At 40.1% G+C, this 20,152-nt stretch overlaps 1 protein-coding gene across 2 annotated transcripts in view; it reads right to left on the reverse strand.

The window, feature by feature from the left end:
* HHAT (hedgehog acyltransferase) overlaps positions 1-20,152 on the reverse strand; it is a 311,192-nt gene that overhangs the window by 129,197 nt on the left and 161,843 nt on the right. For both annotated transcript variants that reach the window (XM_081298856.1, XM_081298857.1), the window contains one exon: positions 9,038-9,073. In XM_081298856.1, coding sequence (XP_081154982.1) covers positions 9,038-9,073 — 36 coding nt within the window. The remainder of the gene's footprint in view (positions 1-9,037; positions 9,074-20,152) is intronic.

Here is a 20,152-nt window from a genome sequence, read left to right on the forward strand (position 1 = left end):
CATCACTAACTGCTAGTGAAATTAGTCAAACTGACTTTCAAGGCTTGGAGGTGAAGCAATCAGAAACTATCAAGAAATTATACCACTAACTGCTCCTGTGGGGGCCCTTCCATGCCTACACTGTGATCGGATGAAGTGGCTCTCTCTCAGTGTTGGGCACGGGGCTCCACCCTAGGACCATTGCCTCTCAAAGCAGGGCATCATTGCCACCACACTCACCAGAATGCATCCCACGTCTCACCTCTAACCACACATCATTCTTTTTTTTTTTATTGGATGTTCACAACATTACAAAGCTCTTGACAAATCATATTTCATACATTAGAATCAAAATTTAAGACACTGGGGAGTCCAAGATCCTTGCCATACAAAAAGGTATTTCTGGCTTCTACTCTGTGCCATGTCCCATAAAACATAAAGAGCCCCAAGCATTAGAAATGAAATTCAGAAGGTGTCAAGGATAACATTTACCAAATGACCTATTAAATAACCCACTGGCACTGGTTAGGGGCCATGGATCCTAAAGCCCAGCTTGCTTCGGAGCATCCCTGACTCAGAGCTTTTTACATTGAAAACTGTCTCTACATTTCAAATGTCTCAATCAAGTCACCAGGGGCTCTTTTTAATTTTATTAAAAGATATTTATTCACAGGAACATCTGTATGGGTAAAAGCTATGTATGGCAGGAAATGAATTATGCATTTCAACTCTGACTATGGAGGATTTCTTTTGTTTTTTTTTTAACCTGGATTTTCTAATTAACAAACCCAAATATAGCTTAGCTACAAAGAAGAATAATTCTAACAAGCGTTTACCTCAAAAATGGTAGCAGTAGAATTGGAGGGAGGAATCAGAAAAAAAAAAAGTCAAGGAACTGAAAATTGGTGAAAGGTGTTGAGGTCTGAGGGACAAAGAATGTTGTCACGAGCATTGGTAGTGATCTATGGGAAGCTACGAAAGGTGTTCTGTTTCTGCACTACATTTAATATAGAAGACTTCCAGATGGAACTCTGCTCCGGGCTGTGGATTGTGGAAGCTTCTTAGTCCTAGAGTAGCTGATGCACAAAGGGAAGGACGCCAAGACAGGAGTGCTAAAGCCTAAGAACTGAACCCTCAAGAGCCCCCTAACAGAGAGTAAAAAACAAGGGGAGGATCGGAAGCCCAGTCTTGTTGACAGGTCTGAAGACAAGGTAGTTATTCCTCACCCCATGAAAGCTGGAAATCTCCCTTCTAAGTGGGGGCCCTTCCAAGCCTACATTGTGATCAGAGGAAGTGGCTTTTCCCAGCTGTAACAGACTCTCCCCCAGCTGACCACACTCCTCAGAGTGCCAACTGCCATAATGCACCATCAGGTAGCTGCCTCCAAGTTGGTGTTGACACATAATTACATCTTTTATACACCAAGAAGAAATTAAAGGATAGTTCAGGGCTATTGTGTTGGTTGTCAGAGGAATTTTCCTGGGGAGCAAGCACAGGCCTGGGCCACAGATCTCCAGCTTAAAATGGAAGAACATGGTAATGGCCAAAGTTCAAAAATCCCAACTTCAGTAACTGCTGGTGAAATTAGTCAAACTGACTTTCAACTAGATCACATCTTCCCCACCTCCTTAAAACTTTTGGCTCCTCTTGCATTTAAAATGGTACCCAGTTCTCATCAATCTGACCCTTCCCTCTTCCTCCAGCCTCACCTTGGGACTCCTGGCTCTTCTACCCTCCCGCCCTGGCATTTCTTCTGTTCCCCAAACATACTCTTCTCTATTTGGGGATCTGAGGCTTGCCCTTCCATCTTCTTAGAATAGTTTAGCCCAGATCATCCCCTGGCTGCCATATTCTCTTCACTCATCTCTCAGCCCAAATTACCTACTCTTAGAGATTCTTCCTACCCATTTTATCAAAGGTAGCACCTGCACCTGTGCCCTCCATAACATCACAGGGGAGAAAGTAGTACTGCAATTCCTGTTAAAAATGGCTAGTGATAACTAGCCTTCATCAGTCCCCACTGTTTCCAGGCAGAGATCTGAGCGAGTGGACACAGCCATCCCTTTGTATCTTCAGAGCACTGGTTCCAGGAGACCCTCCCCCCATAGCCCACTTTCAAAATACCAAGATCTGCAGATGCTCAAGTCCCTTATAGAGAAGGGCATAGTGTTCACATATAACCTACACACATCCTTCCATACACTTTAAGTTATCTCTAATCTCTGTGTAGTCTCTAATACAATGTCAATGTTATGTCAAGAATTGGTGTACTGTGTGGCTTAGAGAATAATAAGGGGGGAGTCTGGACATGACCAGTACAGATTTAATTTTTTTGAATGTTTTTAATCTGCAGTTGGTTTAATCCTTGGATGAAGAACCTGCAGACACAGAAGACCAAATATATGTATTAAACCTCAACTAGGACTGGGTGAGGTTTTAAAAAAAAGACAAAGGTGGATATTTTTTCCACCAGAAAGAGAAAGGAAGGGGTAAATACAAGATGCTAAGGTCAAGGAGCCTACAGGATTTGGAAACTGGGCACAGGGAAAGACAGAGCAGGGACCCAGCCACAGGGAAGCATTAGCTTGTCTTCAACACCTGCCTTCATTTCTACTATCTGCCTCTGTTGGGTCCTGGTCTGGGATCTGGCTTTCTTCACTCTCAAGTTCTCTACTTTTTATTGAAAGCACCCTCTTATAAGAGCACCACACATCTCACTAGATTCTGGTTTTCACAGGCCTTGGGTGGTGATAAAGGAAGAAAACTGATACCACAGCCACTTCAAAGAATATGAGTTTGCAGGAGGGAGGAATAAAAGACCTAGGGCTCCTTCAGGTACCACTTTTCCCCTCTGGTTGCCACTAAGAGATGATCAGTAGTGTCTAATCAGGACTGTAAAAACCCAGACCCTAGGCTGAGCTTAGGTTGGAGCAGGACTTTGTAATATCATTCAACTTTATACACCTCCATTGAAAATTATTTACTCAAACGGAAGTGGGCTTCTGTATTCTTTTTGCAAAACTAACAAATCAAAATCCTTTGTATCAAAGCCTTTGAGTTATCACCTCTGAGTTAAATATGTACACATTGCCTTTCTCTCTCGGTGGATCCAGAAGACTTGTGTGCTTTAGCTGTTCTTAGGCTGCTAGACTGAATACCAACCCTAACAATCTGCCCATTATCCGGATCATACTTGCAGGACAAATGCCTTAACTTCTGTTTCCAGAACAGCTCAGAGCACTAACAGGTCTCAATGATCCTAAGTGAACAAAAGGAAGATAACTGTTCATTATACCTCTTATGGTTTGGATCTGAGGTGTCCCCCCAAAAGATAATGTGTAAAATATAAGAAAAATTTAGAGGTGAAATGACTGGGTTTTAAGAGCCTTAACCTATTCTGTGATTCCACTGATAAGAATTAACTGGGCAGTTAACTCTAGACAGGTAGCGTGTAGCTGAAAGAAGTAGGTCACTGGGGATATATATGCCTTTGGGGGTTATATTTTGGCCTTGGTGAACAGTTTTCTCTGCTTCTTCACTGCCGTGTTCTGAAATGCTTTCCTCCTCCATACTCCTTCACCATGATGTTCATGATTTTCTGCCTCATCTTGGGTCTAGAACAATGGAGTCAACCATCTCAGGACCTAGACTTCTGAAACTCTGGGTGCCAAATAAACTTTTCCTCCTCTAAAATGGTTCTTATTAGGTCTTTGGGTCACAGCAGGGAAAAAAAAAGCTAAAACACTGCCTCTTTTCCTCTCAAAAGTCCTTTAGTCTAAATGAATCTTTCATTTGACTGTTTGGCTTATTAAAGACATCAGGAAAACTCTTTTGGATATCTCAGACATCACACAACCTAAGATATTCTTCCAATGATGGTGAACAGATATCTCCACCAACACTGAATATTACAATTAACTACAACAATTGTTTACAGCAGTCAGTTTGGTAGTACAGGATAAAATGAAAAACTACACTGTGATCCATAAAGCTCAGAACCCCGATTTATTTTTTTACCCACAAACAACTCTTCAATTCTTCTGTAGAACTAGATTTATTAATAGGTCAGACATCGGGCGTCAACAAGGAAAAGCCAAAGGCAACAATGTCAGTTTTGCTCATTTCAGCACTCAGTGAACCATCCATTCACACTTTAATGACATTTCCTTCCCTTCTGACTATTCAAAGATACTCCAGAGCCTGGACCAAACTCCGAAAGAGGAAGAAAGGACAGCACAGGAAGTGAACAGCCACCCTCCCAACCTGGCTACCTTCTCTCTTCTTCAGAATGAATCATGCTTCAGAAGGGCATGTGCTGTTTCACATAAATGCTAGCACTTGTATAGGATTCAGTCTGCACTATACTGAATGCCACTCCACATGTAGAATCTGTTTACTTTTGAAAAGAAAATTACCTTCCAAGAACCATATTAACTCCAGAAATCATCTTAAATAACTTCAGGGCCATGCAAGAGACCCATGGCCTTTTCTATTTGCTTAAGAAGTATCAAAGGAAGGATTCTCACACTCTGCATTTCTGCTAACAGGATAAAGACATCCTCCCGACTACAGAGGAGCGGCTCTCATGGACAGACACGTCTTTGGAATAAATATAGAAAGAATAAAGAAAATTTTGTTAGGGGGGAAAATCTTGATCCTTATTTGAAATTATATATAGAAGTGAGATTTAAATACAAACAATATATATGAATACTTTTCTGATTTTTAAATATGTAAACATAAAAGCAATGAAAAATTAGAAAAAGGAAACTTGAAAAATTGAACATTTTAGAAAAACCAGGAGAAAGGTTGCTCTAGGTCCTCCCGTAGCAACCTGTATCCCTTAAACTCATTCTCTCATCTTAGGCAGGAGGATTGTTTTGAGCTCAGGAGTTCAAGGCCAGCCTAGGTGACATAGCAAGATCCCATTTCTTAAAGGGAAGGAGTGGTGGTAAGGCCAGGGTACAATGTAAGAATCAAAAAACCCCCATGAATCCTTTTTTAATTCTTTGCCTAAGCTAAGATAGATTTAAACAAGCTGCTATATTATCTATAATAAACAGCTGTTTTATTCTAGAATCTCTTTGCAAGTTGGTCATTTCCTTGCTCTCTTTTATAGTGACATATGAAGAATTCCAGCCAACAGTCTTCTCAGGTTATTCTCAGGTGACTCGTGATCCCTGCTTTCTCAAAGTCTTTCCTTTGATTGCCATAAGATGTGGAAGGCTTGAGCCGAGTTTTCCCACAGTCGCCATAAAGCACCTATACCCAAAACACTCACATTTCATTCAAGGTGACAGCTCCTTCCTGCCCCAGAGCTCAGAGCAGCACTCCAGCAACTCACAAGAAACCCTGTTGCTTTGTGCAGTTGCCCAGGCCGAGATCACAGATAGGGCTCTGGGGAAATTTACATCACTCCAGAGAAGCCAATGTGACTTCCATCAACGTAAAAGATGCAACTGATTAATTTTAGGCATGTTGCAGTTTCTTTTATGCAAACACTAGGCATTCAATATAGTCTGTCAAATCGGGGAATGCTTTAAGAGCTCGTTGGAGCCAATATATGTACTTAATCTAGAAACAAAAGCAAAAAAAATGATGTCAATTCTTCCCACATTTCTTGTGCAAAGGGAAATATGTTTTCCTTCCTTAGATTTATCAGGTGCCATCCCCTTGACTCTTACAACCCCTAAGTTTCCTCTAGCAGTAGCTTTGCAGAAAAATGCCATTGCTCTCCAGAATAACCATGGGACCACTGACTGCCCCCTGGCAATCGGACTCTGTGCCTCTCTACCCAACTGAAACTGCTTTCCCTGCACCTGAAGGGCACTGAAGAAGTTCTGGTAACTAAACATGAGAGTTTCCCCTATTTAAAAAAAAAAAAAAACAGTCCATTCAACCCACCTTCTCCATCAGCTGTCCTCATTTTCCTTTCTCCACCTCATAGTTCAACTCCTTAAAAATAGTCATTTCCTTTCCCTTACCTCCCACTTCACTGGACCTCACCCTTTTCAAACTACTCCAGGATCATAATTCCGGTGAAATAGTTCAATAATGGATTCAGTCCTAAATTGTATTCAGTGCCCAGACTTTACCTTCCAATTCTGAAGAACAAAGAGCTCATTTTCTTTTTCTTTTTGTGGGGTTGTAAGGTAACCAGGTATTGAACCTGGATGCTTACACTGAGGTACATCCCCAGTTCTTTTTACATTTTGAGACAGGGTCTAATTTAGAATTATATATATTTGAAATATATATTTATTTGAAATTATATATATGAAATGATATTTAAATACAAACAATATAGAAAATAATATATATATGAATACTTTTCTAATTTTTAAATCTTTAAACATAAAAGCAATAAAAAATTAGAAAAGGAGAACTTGAAAAATTGAATGTCTTAGAGAAACCAGGAGAAAGGTTGCTCCAGGTCCTCTCATAGCATCCTGAAGTAAAAGGGAAGCAGGACCCCAGAGTCAGACCACCTTTTGCTCAGACCACAAGCTTAGCAAGCAATAAACTCAGGCAAGTCTTTTTTTTTTTATTTTATTGTTGGTTGTTCAAAACATTACATAGCTCTTAATATACCATATTTCACAGATTGATTCAAGTGGGTTATGAACTCCCATTTTTACCCCGTATTCAATGGAAATGTAACTGATGTGACACAGCAATCAGGAAAGTCTTTTAATCAGACATCTATTTTTGCAAATGACAGTTATCTCAGACATATCCAAGGTTGATCTCCAATTTGTGATCCTCCTCCCTCAACCTCATGAGTTGCTGGGATTGCAGGCATGCACCACCACACCCAGCAAGGTGCAAATAAAGCCAGCTATCCAGAGAACTGACTCTGTTCCCAGAAACCACCTCTATCTACCCATCTCTTCACTCCCTCCTGCTGCTCCCAAGGTGGGAGGAGGAAAGAAAAAGGGAATCCTTTTGAGTCTATGTTGTTGGCCTGGGGACATGGGGATGCCTCCAAGAAGGAGAAACTGACCTCTCATTCCCAGATTAGGAAAGTAATGCATGTGTTAATTTGCTCTGCCCCTCCCAGAGTAAGGGCAAGAAAAACTCTAGGGAGATTGCAGGGCAGAGAGAAACCCGACTCCCCAGTTCTCCTTGCTTCACAGATCACTGAAGAAAGTGACTAGCTAGAGCATCTTCCAGTATCTGCCCCCACAAGGCCAGGACATGGTGATCCCAGAACCAGCTACATTACAGGCACTTGACTACTCTTCCCTTTTCACAGATCCAACATAGGAGAAATGATGGGAATCCAGACGAGGAAAGGGAAACAGGACCCCAGAGGCAGACCACCTCTTGCTCAGACCACAAGCTTAGCAAACAATAAACTCAGGAAAGCCTTTTAATCAGATATCTATTTTTGCAAATGACAGTATCCCAGACATATCCAAGTAAGTGGTGCATGCTAGAATTGTGAACTATGTGCTGAATAAGTCATGGGACAACTTCAATTCAACTTACCCTCTGTTGCATTTCATTTACTCCTACCACAAATGTTGAAGGTTAATTCTATACAAGATTCCGAATTTAACCATTAATAGGTGCTTAAGCATGACCCTCTGCCCTCAAAGTTAGAGAAATTAAGTACAAATTTGCACTCATCAAAAGGCATTAGGTGAGCAGTTTCAAGAGTTTTCCAAAGCATCAAAGCCACCAAGTCAAAAATCCTAACCATTCCATGAAATATATACAGACACTTTTTGGTCAGTTGAGATAAAGATTTCTCCTGCCTACTTTTTCCATGACTGCTGGTAACTATCTCTGGTACTAAAATTAATTCACCCTTGGTGTATCAAGAAAAGATTCTTTTTTGTGATTGAACTCCTGGAAGAAAACAGCACAATCCATATTCCCACAGTCTGGAGTAAGCAAAGGAGACTTTCAAAATGTGCATCCTTGGAGTGAGGCTTGAAAAAGAAGACAAGGTGCCCGTGACCTCTCTTGGACACTGCCATATGCAATTCAGCAGAGAAGGTAAATACATGTGATATGAATTCTGGACATTTCCCCTCAGAGAACATCTTGCTAATAGATGGTCATGCATTATGGGAAAATGAACCACCATAACATCTATACAAAAATTGCAACCGACCTATAGAGCTTAGCAGGCTATCTGAATGAGATAGCATTTAAAAATCACATGTGCAGATCACTATACATAACCATGTACAGTTTCCCTATAATCTTTACAGTGGTTCACTTCAACAACCATTATTGCTTCATTTTTGAATAAGCATTTTAACCATTTTTTACCATTTTTAGAGTAATACATGCACAACATGAAAAATTTAGGAAATTCGGCAAGTTGATGGGTTGTTTTTTTTTTTTTGGTTTGTGTGTGTGTGTGTGTGTGTGTGTGTGCGCGCGCGCGCGCATGCGTGCGCGCGGTACTGAGGATTGAACCCAGGGCCTTGTGCATGTGAGGCAAACACTCTACCAACTGAGCTACATCCCCAGCCCAAGTTGATGTTTTTTTAAAATCACATAAATTCTTACAAGTACTGTTACAATTTGGTACATTACCATTTAATCTTTCTAATAGCTACTTGAAATGAATATGCCCATAAGCCAACTCTGGTAAAAATCACCAATAAGCTAGGGTATAAATGGCCATCTGTAATCTTTCAATTATGAACAAGATATTTAACAGTTTTGAATATACTAAGCATTAAATTCAGCTTAAAAAGATTAAATTCAATGGAGAAACATTAAATGGTCTGTTTAATGTCTGAATAAGCTGACACTGCTTCCTTTTCTATTTGTCTTTCCAAAAGCCTAGTAGTTAGAATTAAGATCTTGGTTAACTATTAGTTCAGATACAAATCTCTTTAAACATAGATTTCCTTGATTACTTAATCATGTGTGATTGTGGTAAACAAAAAAAATAGTTTTAGCAGTTTTTTTTTTCTTGCAAGTGTATAATTACCATTATTTTATCAAGATATTTAATGAGGATTTATTTTCTATTACAATTTTCCATAATAGAAATGTTATTCAATGGTATTAAAAATAAAAAGTACTGACTTACCTGATTAAGAAATTATGTAGTCCAACATCAAAATGCCTGTTCAGAGAAGGAAAAAAGACAAGCATAAACAAAACAGGTTTACACAATAGTAAACTTGACAAAAAATACGTATGTATATATATGTATGTATGTGTATATATATACATGTATATACACACAAAAAATATATATGCACACATTCAAATCATGATGAAGAAATGAATTACTCCATGGCAGTGATTCTCAAAGTGTGACTCCTTAAGTAGCAGCAGCATTATTGTTGGAAATGCAAATGTCCAGATATAATGATTCCAAATTTCTAGGGATGGGGCCCAGAAATTTATCAAGCCCTCCTCGTGATTCTAATGTCAAGCCATGGCTCTCTGAGAGCAAGGTATCTCAGCAAGTCTAAGCTCTCTAAAAATCAAGGTCATGCAGGTGGATTTCAAGGTACCTTCCACTCTGTTTTCCAATAGAGGAGACCTGTTATAATGACAATTTCCTCAAAAATAAGTGAGACATGTTTGGAAAGCACATAATACTAGCCAACAGCAAAGTGACCCTTGTGAGGTTTCGCCCTGGTCTTCAGAGCTTCCCCCAGGTGAAGTCCCTGCAGCTTTCCACCTGGAAAGACCCCAGTTTCATAGGTGGGTCTGTGTTGAGCAGGAAGGTGAAAGAGCAGCTCCACCCACCGGAGCCCTTAGTAAGACCTGCGCAATGGTGGAACATTCACATCACAACCCTCCTACTTCACCCAACTGACTTAGTGCATACAAATGGCATTGCCCTGGTTTGTTCAATTAGCTTGCTCCTCCTGAACCAATTGCCTTCTCTCCCTTTGAGTGCGACGTTGAGTGGATTATGATGCTCCTGTCCATAAGGCACAGTTCATGCTCATAATACCTAGAGGATGGTTGTCATGTCCCATCCACAGACTCACTTTCTAGGTTGGCAATCAGCCTGAGGAAGACTGAGTTAATTCTGTCCCTTTGGGCAATGGACACAGGAATTCACTCAGGGTGGGGTTTGACTTTCCAGGCCCTGCCTGTCCCTGGCCTTTGGCTCTATCCCTGGAGCAACCCAGCAGGTTTGGCACTTCACCCACTTGACAAACACCCAGTGATTTTGCACATTACAATAGGATTTCTTGTGGGATACCTTTAAATGACAAGGTTCTTTTATGCATATAGATAATCTCAAAGCCAAATTAGAAGATACATCATTCACTACATACCTTACCTGAAAAAAATTTAAAAATTCGGGAGAAATGGGATTTAAGTTACACAGATTCCACTTATTCTAAGTCTTCTGCCCAAGCCATTCTCAAAAGGGAGATATACCTATACTAGGAATGGCTGACTTGTTACATTAGATTTTACATTGGCCTGAATGAGACGCCAAATTCTTGTGCAATAATATTTAATAAAATTTTCTTTCAAAAAATGATTCCTCCTCTTAAAAGCCAAGGGTACTTAGCATAGCCACAAAAGTAAATATCTTCACTTCAGGTAGCAAGAGTAACTTTGCCAGATCTGCAATATGGAAGGTAGAAACATGTGCAGCTTAAGACAAAGATTTCCTCTTCCTTCGCTCATCCAAAGTTTATTCAGCTCTTTCAAGTACATCAGCTACAGACGCAACAGACTTATTTCAGGACCACAGGACAAAACAGACATGGAAGGAATCACTACATCCTCAGTATAATATTGGGGTAGAAGGGAGAATAATGAAAAACCGAAAGAATAATGAAAAACCACTACAAGTTACTACTTATTGTTTGAAATGTGGCAAGCACTATGTTCAGTACTCCATATGCATATAATTACTGCTGCAACAGGTAGTGGCACCCAATTCACTGGTGCAGGAACTAAGGTTCAGAGAGACTAAGTAACTTGCAGAGCGCATAGCCAGTAGAAGACAAAGCTAGGAGTTAAATTAAGTTGTAAAAGACAGGAGTTATTTATTCTTCCCAAGTACCCTTCTTAAAGCACAGGCTCTCACTACTTCTCAATATTGCTAGATGAAAATGGTGGTCATTTTATACACAGATCCCTTCTCATCTACATGATTCTGCTTCTCCATACATGGCTACCCTGCTCCAGGTAAGCCCACCTTCTTCTGCTCCCTTATGCTCATGTGTTCTGCAGGATCTTGGTATCAGCCAGGCTCTGGAAATTTGTTTCACTTTTCTAGGCTTCATCTTCCTCATTGGGGAAATGGAGAGAACTTATTCACAGGCAACTTATGAGAAATAAGTGATATGTGTAAACATGGATTAGCAGAGTACTTGGTACACAGGAAGTACTCAATAAATGTTCATCTCCTTCCTTATTTTTAATGGAGCTCCCAATAACTCAGTGAGAGAAACTAGTTGTATAAAAGGGACAAAAGATGACTTACATTGTGGCCCAGAAATAGAAAATACTCTTCCAGGGCCTACCCAGGGTAGATAGAAAGCTGAAGGCTTGGGAGGGGCAGGGCCTCCAAGTGACCAGCACAGAGTTCAGGAAACAGCAGAACAGTAGCATCAGGCAGATCTTGGAAGCAAGCATGAGAGTCAGCTGAGATCAGAGGGATGACCTCATCCTGTCTGCCCCAGACACATGCCAGTGCACACACCACTGTATGCTTAGGGTCTACCTGCACAGAAGTGAGGGACTGTGACACATGCTGCCTCAGACTCACTCTCTCATGCATGTGTGATTGATTACAGAGGGAACTAGAGACTGGAGCAAGAAGGGGGGCTGTGTGCCGATGATGGGAAAGCATAAAAAGAATCAAGAGTTGACAATCCCTTGAAAACTGAAGTGAAATGGAGAAGATCGAGGGTGGAATTAGCATCAGAAAATGCGACCGGAGAACATTAAGAGGAGGATATCAAGGCTTGCTCAATGGCATATGCTAGTCTTACATCTTTACTGCATCTATGTTGACACTCGTTCTCTCATTCAATAAATACTTTGTGTCTTCTACGTCAGGCGGGTACAGAGGTGAGCATTGTAACAAGGCCCCCAGCTCTCATGGGGCTCACATTCTGGTTGGAAGAGGTAAACAAAGCAGTGTGTAAATAAATTATATCTGATAGCAACAAATGCCAGTGAGGCAAAAGGATAGCGTGACTAGCTCCAACAGAGGCTCAGGAAGACCGCCTTGAGCGGGGTATATCTTTTCTGTACAGTTCAAGGACAGGTGTACAGAAACCAGAGGAAGAATATTCTAGAAAGAGAGACATCTAGGGTATGGAACCAAGTGGGAAAGTGGGGCCCAAACTGAGAAGGAATGAAGCAGGCTGGAGTTGCCAAAAGCAGGACAACATAATCAGAGCACGGTGGACAAGAGAATGGGGACAGGCTGGGTTTGGAGAACTGAGCAGGCACCTGATCTTACAGCCTTGTGCATAAGAAGTTTTAGTTTTAGTTTTACCTGAACATTGATAGGGTAACATAACAGCAGAGCGAGTTCTTAAATTTGTTTTAACTTCATTCTTCAGAGAGATGGAGGTGGGGGGGGGGGCGGCGTAGCATACTTTTGATGTAGGACAGAGGAGCCTGGACACCTGAGAAATTAGTAGGAAGCAGGTTTACTGGCTGCAGCCGGTTCAGAGTATGGCTTGTGCCCGAAATTTTTTTCTTCTGAACAATGAGTCTAGAAATTCTTTGAACTTTATACCTAATGGGAAGAGGGGCTTGGAGGTTTACATTTTACATAAAATTATTTAGTCTACATAAAAGTATTTCTTTTATTTGAGTTCACAGAGTACTTTTTGTCTCATTTTTTAAGATTAGTCAGAGGATTTACACATTTTTCCACAAACACAGAAGTAACATGAAATCCAGGGACAAACAGCTTTTGCAAGACAGAGCAACAGAAAATAGGAAGTCTAACCACATTTAAGCTCTTTTGCAGAAATCTTTGCTGATATTCTGTTGAAAAGAACAATTATGATGAGGGTCTCTGGAGAAGCTTAATTAGGATTGTTTGATTTATGGTTCTAGAATGTCACATTGGGTATCTCACAGACAATGAATGGTAAGAGAGGAATTGGGGCAGGGAGACAATAGAAGATCACTGTAGTACATCGAGAAATAACCGGGGGTGGCAGGGGTGGATCCAGATATGATTCTGTGGTATAGTCAAAAAGATTTATTAATAAACCCATGCAGGTGTGTGTGGTTGTAATAGGGGCTTTTAATTTTAGAGGTGCTCTATCTTCCCAATTTCCAGATAACCAGTATTCCTCCATCCCATCTTCCTCATACTGAGGTTGGAACTGAAAAGATGTCCCTTTGGCCCATTGGTGGCCATCAATGGAACTGGAATTATGAAAAATATCTGGCTAGCACAGCCCGATTAAGTCTACACAACTACATTTCTTTCCCCCCACCCTATATATTTTAACCACTTCCGAAGGGTGGAATGAGGTAGATTAGCTACCTTCCCAATTTGAGGTAGAGTGATTGAATTCCCTTTTTCTTTTTATAATTTTTCTGTTTTTTCTGATGTTGGGCAGAAGCGCAACCAAATCATTTCTCAGAACCCTAGCAGGACCTCTGGGTTAGAGTGCTGGTTACGGAGAGAGCTGGGAAAATAAGGGAAAGAGAATGACCTTCAAAACAGCTGTAAGTGCCTCCTATTGCTCAATTTCAAATCAGGAAACCTAAATGAAAACTTAACCAGATCTCTGACTTCCTATGGAACCTCCAGAGTAATACCTGAGGACCCACGCTCAGGCCAAGGGAATGAAATGGTCCTCGGACTAGCTTAATTTGGAAATGGTTTGCCTGCTGGGAGAGCTATAAATCACAGCTACATTTTTTCTTTTTATAATTCACTTCCAGTGGTAATACACACAAAATAAAATTTACACAAAATTTTAAGCATTTGTAAGAGTACATGTCAATGGCATTGAGTACATTCGTATTGTGTTAGAGATGTACCTTAGTGGTACAGTGCATGCTTAGCATGCACAAGACCATGTGTTCAATCCTTGGCACCAAAAAAAAAAAAAAGTGGGGGAAAGCATATTCACATTACTGTGCTACCATCATTGTCCTTCATCTTCAGAACTTCTCCATCTTCCCATACTGAAACTATGCCCATTAAATAATAAGTCATCTTTGCTGCCGCCTCAGGCCCTAGCAACCACCATTCTTTGTTTCTATAAGTTTGACAATTGTCTGTACCTCATCTAAGTGGGATCATATTATGTTTTCCCTTTTGTATCTGGATGGACACAGGTGAAACTTGTTTTTAAAAACCTAACTCATACCAACATCATCATTCTCTTAAGATCCAAAGCCTCCAGAATGATGTGGTCAGAACTTTGTCTTCTTCCATTTCCTGTTGCCCTGTAGCATGAAGGGAGTAGCTAACCAACAAGAGTCTTCCTCCTTCTCCACCTATAACATGTGGTCTGGCTACTGGACACTAAGCTTTATCACCCCATCCATCCAGTATTTAAAAACTAAACATTCAAAATTGCATTCACGTGGTAGAATCTAACAATCTCTGAAAATTTCTTCCTTATGTGACTAATGGCCAGGAAATTATCCATTCTTATAATACACATGAGAGATTTCCACTGGAAAGCACATTTTAGACTTTGAGCTACGTCTCAGTGATAATTGTTTTATAACCAACTGATGCATGAAGGTTTCAACCCAAAGTGTCAGTCTCACTAAGAACTAATATTCTAACTCCAGACACAGGTCAAAGAATAGACTTCTCATAACCATCTCTAAATGTAAGAGCCTTCATGGAGACTACATAATATGGTAGAATTCAAGAAAGTTTTAATTTAATACTGCCTCCCATCTTCTTTGGATCATGTGGAAAAGAAAGGCAACGCTTTCCAAGAGTAAAGGGTTAGAGTTTCTCACTGTGAGGGCAGGGCACAGCATACAGTGGAGGGGCGAATGTTAGTGATCTTGGTCCACACACATGCAGTTCTCAATACGTGCCAGCCACTCTGGAGCTATACACATATACACAGCAAGTCTTTGCAACAATGCTACAATGTGAGTGCTATTACTATCCCCAATTTTCAGAGGAATAAATAGGCATAGATAAATGACTGTCCAATGGTCATAGTTAGAGGTAAAGCCAGCATCTGAACTCAAGCACATTCCATCAGTCTAGAGTTCCCCAAGGAAAGAGGTCCCCTTTACTCACTGTGGCAATTCAGGCAGATCCAACAGCAATATAGACCAGATGCCTAGCATATGTGAGGCCCTGGGTTCAATCCCCAGCACTAAAAAATTAAATTAAAGCACCTCAAAAAAACAATTTGCAAGGAGGAATCATTGTACATGGAAAATAACTAGGTATATTCCTGACTTTTATTGAGAATGATCAAGTATTGAGAGATCAGGCTGCTCACCAGACTTTTCTAAATATATCAGGAAAAAAAAATTTAATAAGTTATTCTCAGGAGTGCAAGAGTGGTTTGATATTAGAAAATCTAATAATTTATCATAAAACTATTGAGAGAAATCATTTTATCATTAATTCAGCAAAAGCATTTAATAAGACCCAATATCCATTCATGTTAAAATGGCATTTAAAATTTTAGTTGTTGGCATAAAAATATATGTATGTACTTCAGACCCAAAAATAGCAAATTACTTCAAGGGACAATATTACACACTTTTCTACCAATGTCAGGAGTAAGACAAAGAGGCCTGCTGTATCCACTACACTGAATTCTCTGTTAGAGGTGCTGGCCAATGCAGCTAAAAAAGCGCTCAAGTCAGAAGAGGCAAAGGAATGAAAGAGGAAAAAGTAGAATTCCCCTATGTGCATATGATGTGATCATGCACATGAAAACCCAAAGGAATTACAGAAAACAAAGAAATTTTAATAGGTTAAATATAAACATGCAAATAGCATTGATATTCAACTTAAAACTAGTAGGAAGAGAAAACTCTATTAGGATAGAAAAATACTGAAATACTTAGGTATGGATACCTTTCAGGTTTGTATCTATGATAAAGTTATAAAAACCTACCAAAAAGATACAAAACTAGGCTCAAACTAATGGAAAGGCATAAAATATTTTTTTGGATAGTCATAGAAATGTCATTTTCCTCAAATTAATTTATAAATTTGATCCCAATAAAAATACCATCAGGATCTGGGTGGACACCTCTGCAAATTTATTATAACATTCATTTGGCAGAATAGTCAGGGAGACTCTGGATACAAACAGCAAAAAAGGAAAATTAAGCCCATTCATCATTGGAAAATAGTATTGAGGGTTTCTCATTAAAGCAATGCCGTGCTGGTACATGAGCAGGCAGAACAAGTGAAACAGAATGGGATAATCCACGAATAGACCCAATGAGAACCAAAAATTTTAGTATTAAGGCAGCATCTCAAATCAGTGGGTCTGGCCAGCCACACATGCAAATGTCACACTGGATCCAATTCTCATACCCCATAGAGGGAAATAATTTTAAGTGGATCAGACATTTAAATGTAAGATGATTTTATTCAAGTACTGGAAATATTTTTTGAAGGGGAGGTGAACTTCACCACCTGGAAGTAGATAAAATTCACTCAAAAAGAAGTAGTAAAATTTTCAACATTAAAATTTAATAAAGATAATCTATCTCCTATATGACCAAAAATCCTTAAGAAAAAGAAACTTAGACAACACTACTTAGGAGTTCTAAAACTAAAGAACAGGCTAAGAAAAAAAAACCTACAAAATGAGACAAAAAAAGACATGCAAATGGACCTTTAACACATGAAAAAATAATCTTGTTCATATTAAGAAATGTGCAAATAAAACAATACCAACTCTATCGTATTTTGTTTTTTAGATGACACAGTATCACTATGTTGTCCAGCCTGGCCTCAAATTCCTCAGCTCAAGTTATCTGGCCTCCGAAATAGCTTTGACTACGGGTATGTGCCACCACACCCAGCTATCATTTGCATCTTGCCCATCTCCTAAAGGTCTATGTAATGAAGGCATGGTATCCCAGCTCTTGGTGCCACTGGAAGGTGGTGACACTTTAGGACGCGAGTCCTAGTAAAAGGAACCTTGGGTCACTGAGAATATATCTTTGAAGGGGATAGTCGAACCTAGGTCCCTTCTCTTTGCTTCCTATATGCCATGAAGGGAACAGACCTCTTCTACCATACACTCCAGCCATGATACACTATACCACCACAGGCCCAAAGCAACGGGGTCATGCAGCCACAGAGTGAAACCTATGATACCATGAACCAAAATAAATCTTTTCTCTTTTTAAGTTGATCATCTCAGGTATTTTGAAAGTCACGGGGATGAAAAACTGATTAACTCAACTGTATTTCTCACCTAAACTGTCAACATTCTAAATTTGGCAACATCCTGTGTTAGAGAGGCTGTGGGAAAATAGGCAGTCTCTTACTTTGCTGGAAGAAATGTAGAATAGTGTCATCTCTGAGGAAACGCCAAATGATGTCATCGCTAGGACAGAAAACTTGGCAGTAAGTCAATTACATATACATTCACCCTGCAATGATGCAATCTCCTTTGTAGGAAACTATACCAAAGAAACACTATCACTCATGATATAGAAAGTTGGGAACGTTGGCTCTGTCATCTTAATGTAAAAAAAAAAAAAATACAATCATTAGAGAGATGAGGTTGCATGGTGATCGAGCAGCCTATGGGCGAGGAAAGCAGGCTCTTCCCAGGAGACATGGAACCCTGTGGCAGGGCATGAAAGTGACACCAGGTACCACACAGGCAAGTAAGAATTCAGCAAAACATTCAACAAATGGTTAAAACCCAAATGTGTTCTAGCATGAAAGTCTAAAGCCCCAGACAGAGGAGTGCTCTTATCTGTTCACACACTTTTCTCCTTGGGCCTTCATCCAGCACTTATGAGAAAGACTAGGGGTAAAGACTAGACTTGACGGCAGTTTTTGTTTGGTTTTTTGGCAACAGTAAAGGACTGGAAACTATAACTTGAATCTGGAATGTTCCCCCAGGGGCTCATGCATAAAATGTTTGTCTCCTGCGTGGCACTTTTGGAAGGTGGTGGAAACTTGAAGAGGTGGAGCCTAGTGGCAAGTCTTCCAGTCATTGGAAGGATTGTAGGACCCTTTTTCCTCTTGCCTTGTTTTTACTTTATAGCTAGGAGATGAGCAGACTGCCCTGCCGTGATGTGCTTGCTGTCTTACAACAGGCCTGAAAACCATCACGAACTGAAACCTCCAAAGCCATGCATCTTGTATGATATTATTAGACATCCAGCTTTTTAGCATGGTAAAAATATATATATTAAAATATAAAGTCAAAGCAGGTAAGAAAAAACTTGCTAATCCTATATTTGGGTTGGAAATAAGAATAAATTCAGAATTGTTTTTCTTAAAACAACTGCCCTCCCCACTGTGTCCACTGCAAATGTGTAGAGGGGAAATAACCAACCTAGTAGTAACGAGTCTCCTTAATCTTGGATTATGGTTTCTAAAACCCACCCAACAAACTCCTTCCAGAAATGGAAGATTCCAGTGTTGGACAGCAAATGTACAAGAACAGATCTCTGGAATTGACTTGGGTTCCTTGTAAAGAACTCAGAAGTGGGGCTGTGATTTCAGAACACAAGAAAACCAGTGAACTCCAGAAATATCTTCCGATTTAATTTTCTTATATACATGCAAAAGGTCCCTCAGGAACTAAAATTGGAAGAAAATGAGCAATTTTCTTTTTAGCACTCTATGCCAAGCACTGTGCTAGGCCCTCTATGTTATCTCTTAATTCTCATAAGAGCCCTGAAAAATAGGTTCCTATTTTAAGAAGCCTCATGTCCTTAATTCCTAGTCACATAACCAATAAACTGCTGGTTCAGGATCTAGTAAGGCATATCAATTGCCAATGTTGGTACTCTTTCCCTTCCTATATTCAGTCACTCATTATTTACCACAAGCTTAATATATGCCAAATTCTGGGGATTCAGAACCACATAGCATACAACCTCTGCTCCAAGGAGTAGAAAGTCCAGTAAAGAGATGGCAAAAATCAACAAGAATTTCAATATGGTATAATATCCTTTCCCTTGATGGACTATAAATTCCAAGAGTGCAAGAACCAAAGCCTAGAACCTACACCAGATCCTCAATAAATATCTATTGCATAAGCCAAATACTGGGCCAATTTAATGGGTGAATGATACACTGTAATAAGACCCAAATGCCTCTGTATGCTCTGGCAATTACAACGGTACCCTGCAGATGGAAGATGCTCAAAAGTGGTTATTTAATACATCAATTATTATATATAAAAGCATAAAATAAACAAGAATGTGTTTATTCCTCTGCAGTAAGAAAGTTACTAAACTCAAGCACAATTTTTCTTGTCAGCCAGTAAGAAAATAATCTTTCATGGCCACTCACACACAGAAAGCCAGGATTTCCTTATGGGGAGATATAAGGAACATCAATCCTATGCAAATTCTTCTTGGCTCCTCCCAGAAATAAAAGTTGGAAATCCTGTGTGCATATCTGTGAGATATTCAAGATTCTGTTGCCTGAACATCAACCGACAGCAGCAATGGGAAGGTAGATTTCAGTTTGATATAAACTGCAGTATCCACAGGAGACTATAAACTTCCTATTACTAGATGAGTATGAGCTCAGGTAGCACAGGGTGTTGAGAGGAAACTTGGAAAACTGAAAGGGGTCACCTTTAAGATTGTTTCTAGCCTCAGGCTCCTGAGATCAAGTTCCAGGGACATTTTAAAAAAAAACATCTCCAAGTACCAATGCTCACTCCCAGAGCCTCGGCTCTCGTCTGATGACTATATCAGTGGATTAGTAGAGTGTGCCTGGGCTCATGCACCTGCTGTGCCCCTGATGGTTTATTTATAACAATTATGACTGCCATACTCATTAGAGCCTCACAGTGCACAATAATGAGGCTTGTGAAGCCTTGTGGTGCTGCCCACACTCACAGAGCATGTGGATTTATGTGCCATTCCATTTAGAGGCGACTGTGACAAAGGAACCTTTACACTTCACAGTGCATGTCCATGATAGAACATGGGCCAGAACCCGTGGTTGGTTCCAGGATTTGTTCTGGACTACCATGCTGCCTGCCCACCAAGTCCTAGTCCTTCCTCCCAGGCCGAGTTTGGCTGTTTG

Source organism: Spermophilus citellus, assembly GCF_964194105.1.
Source record: "Spermophilus citellus genome assembly, chromosome: 6".
Classification (NCBI taxonomy): Eukaryota; Metazoa; Chordata; class Mammalia; order Rodentia; family Sciuridae; genus Spermophilus; species Spermophilus citellus.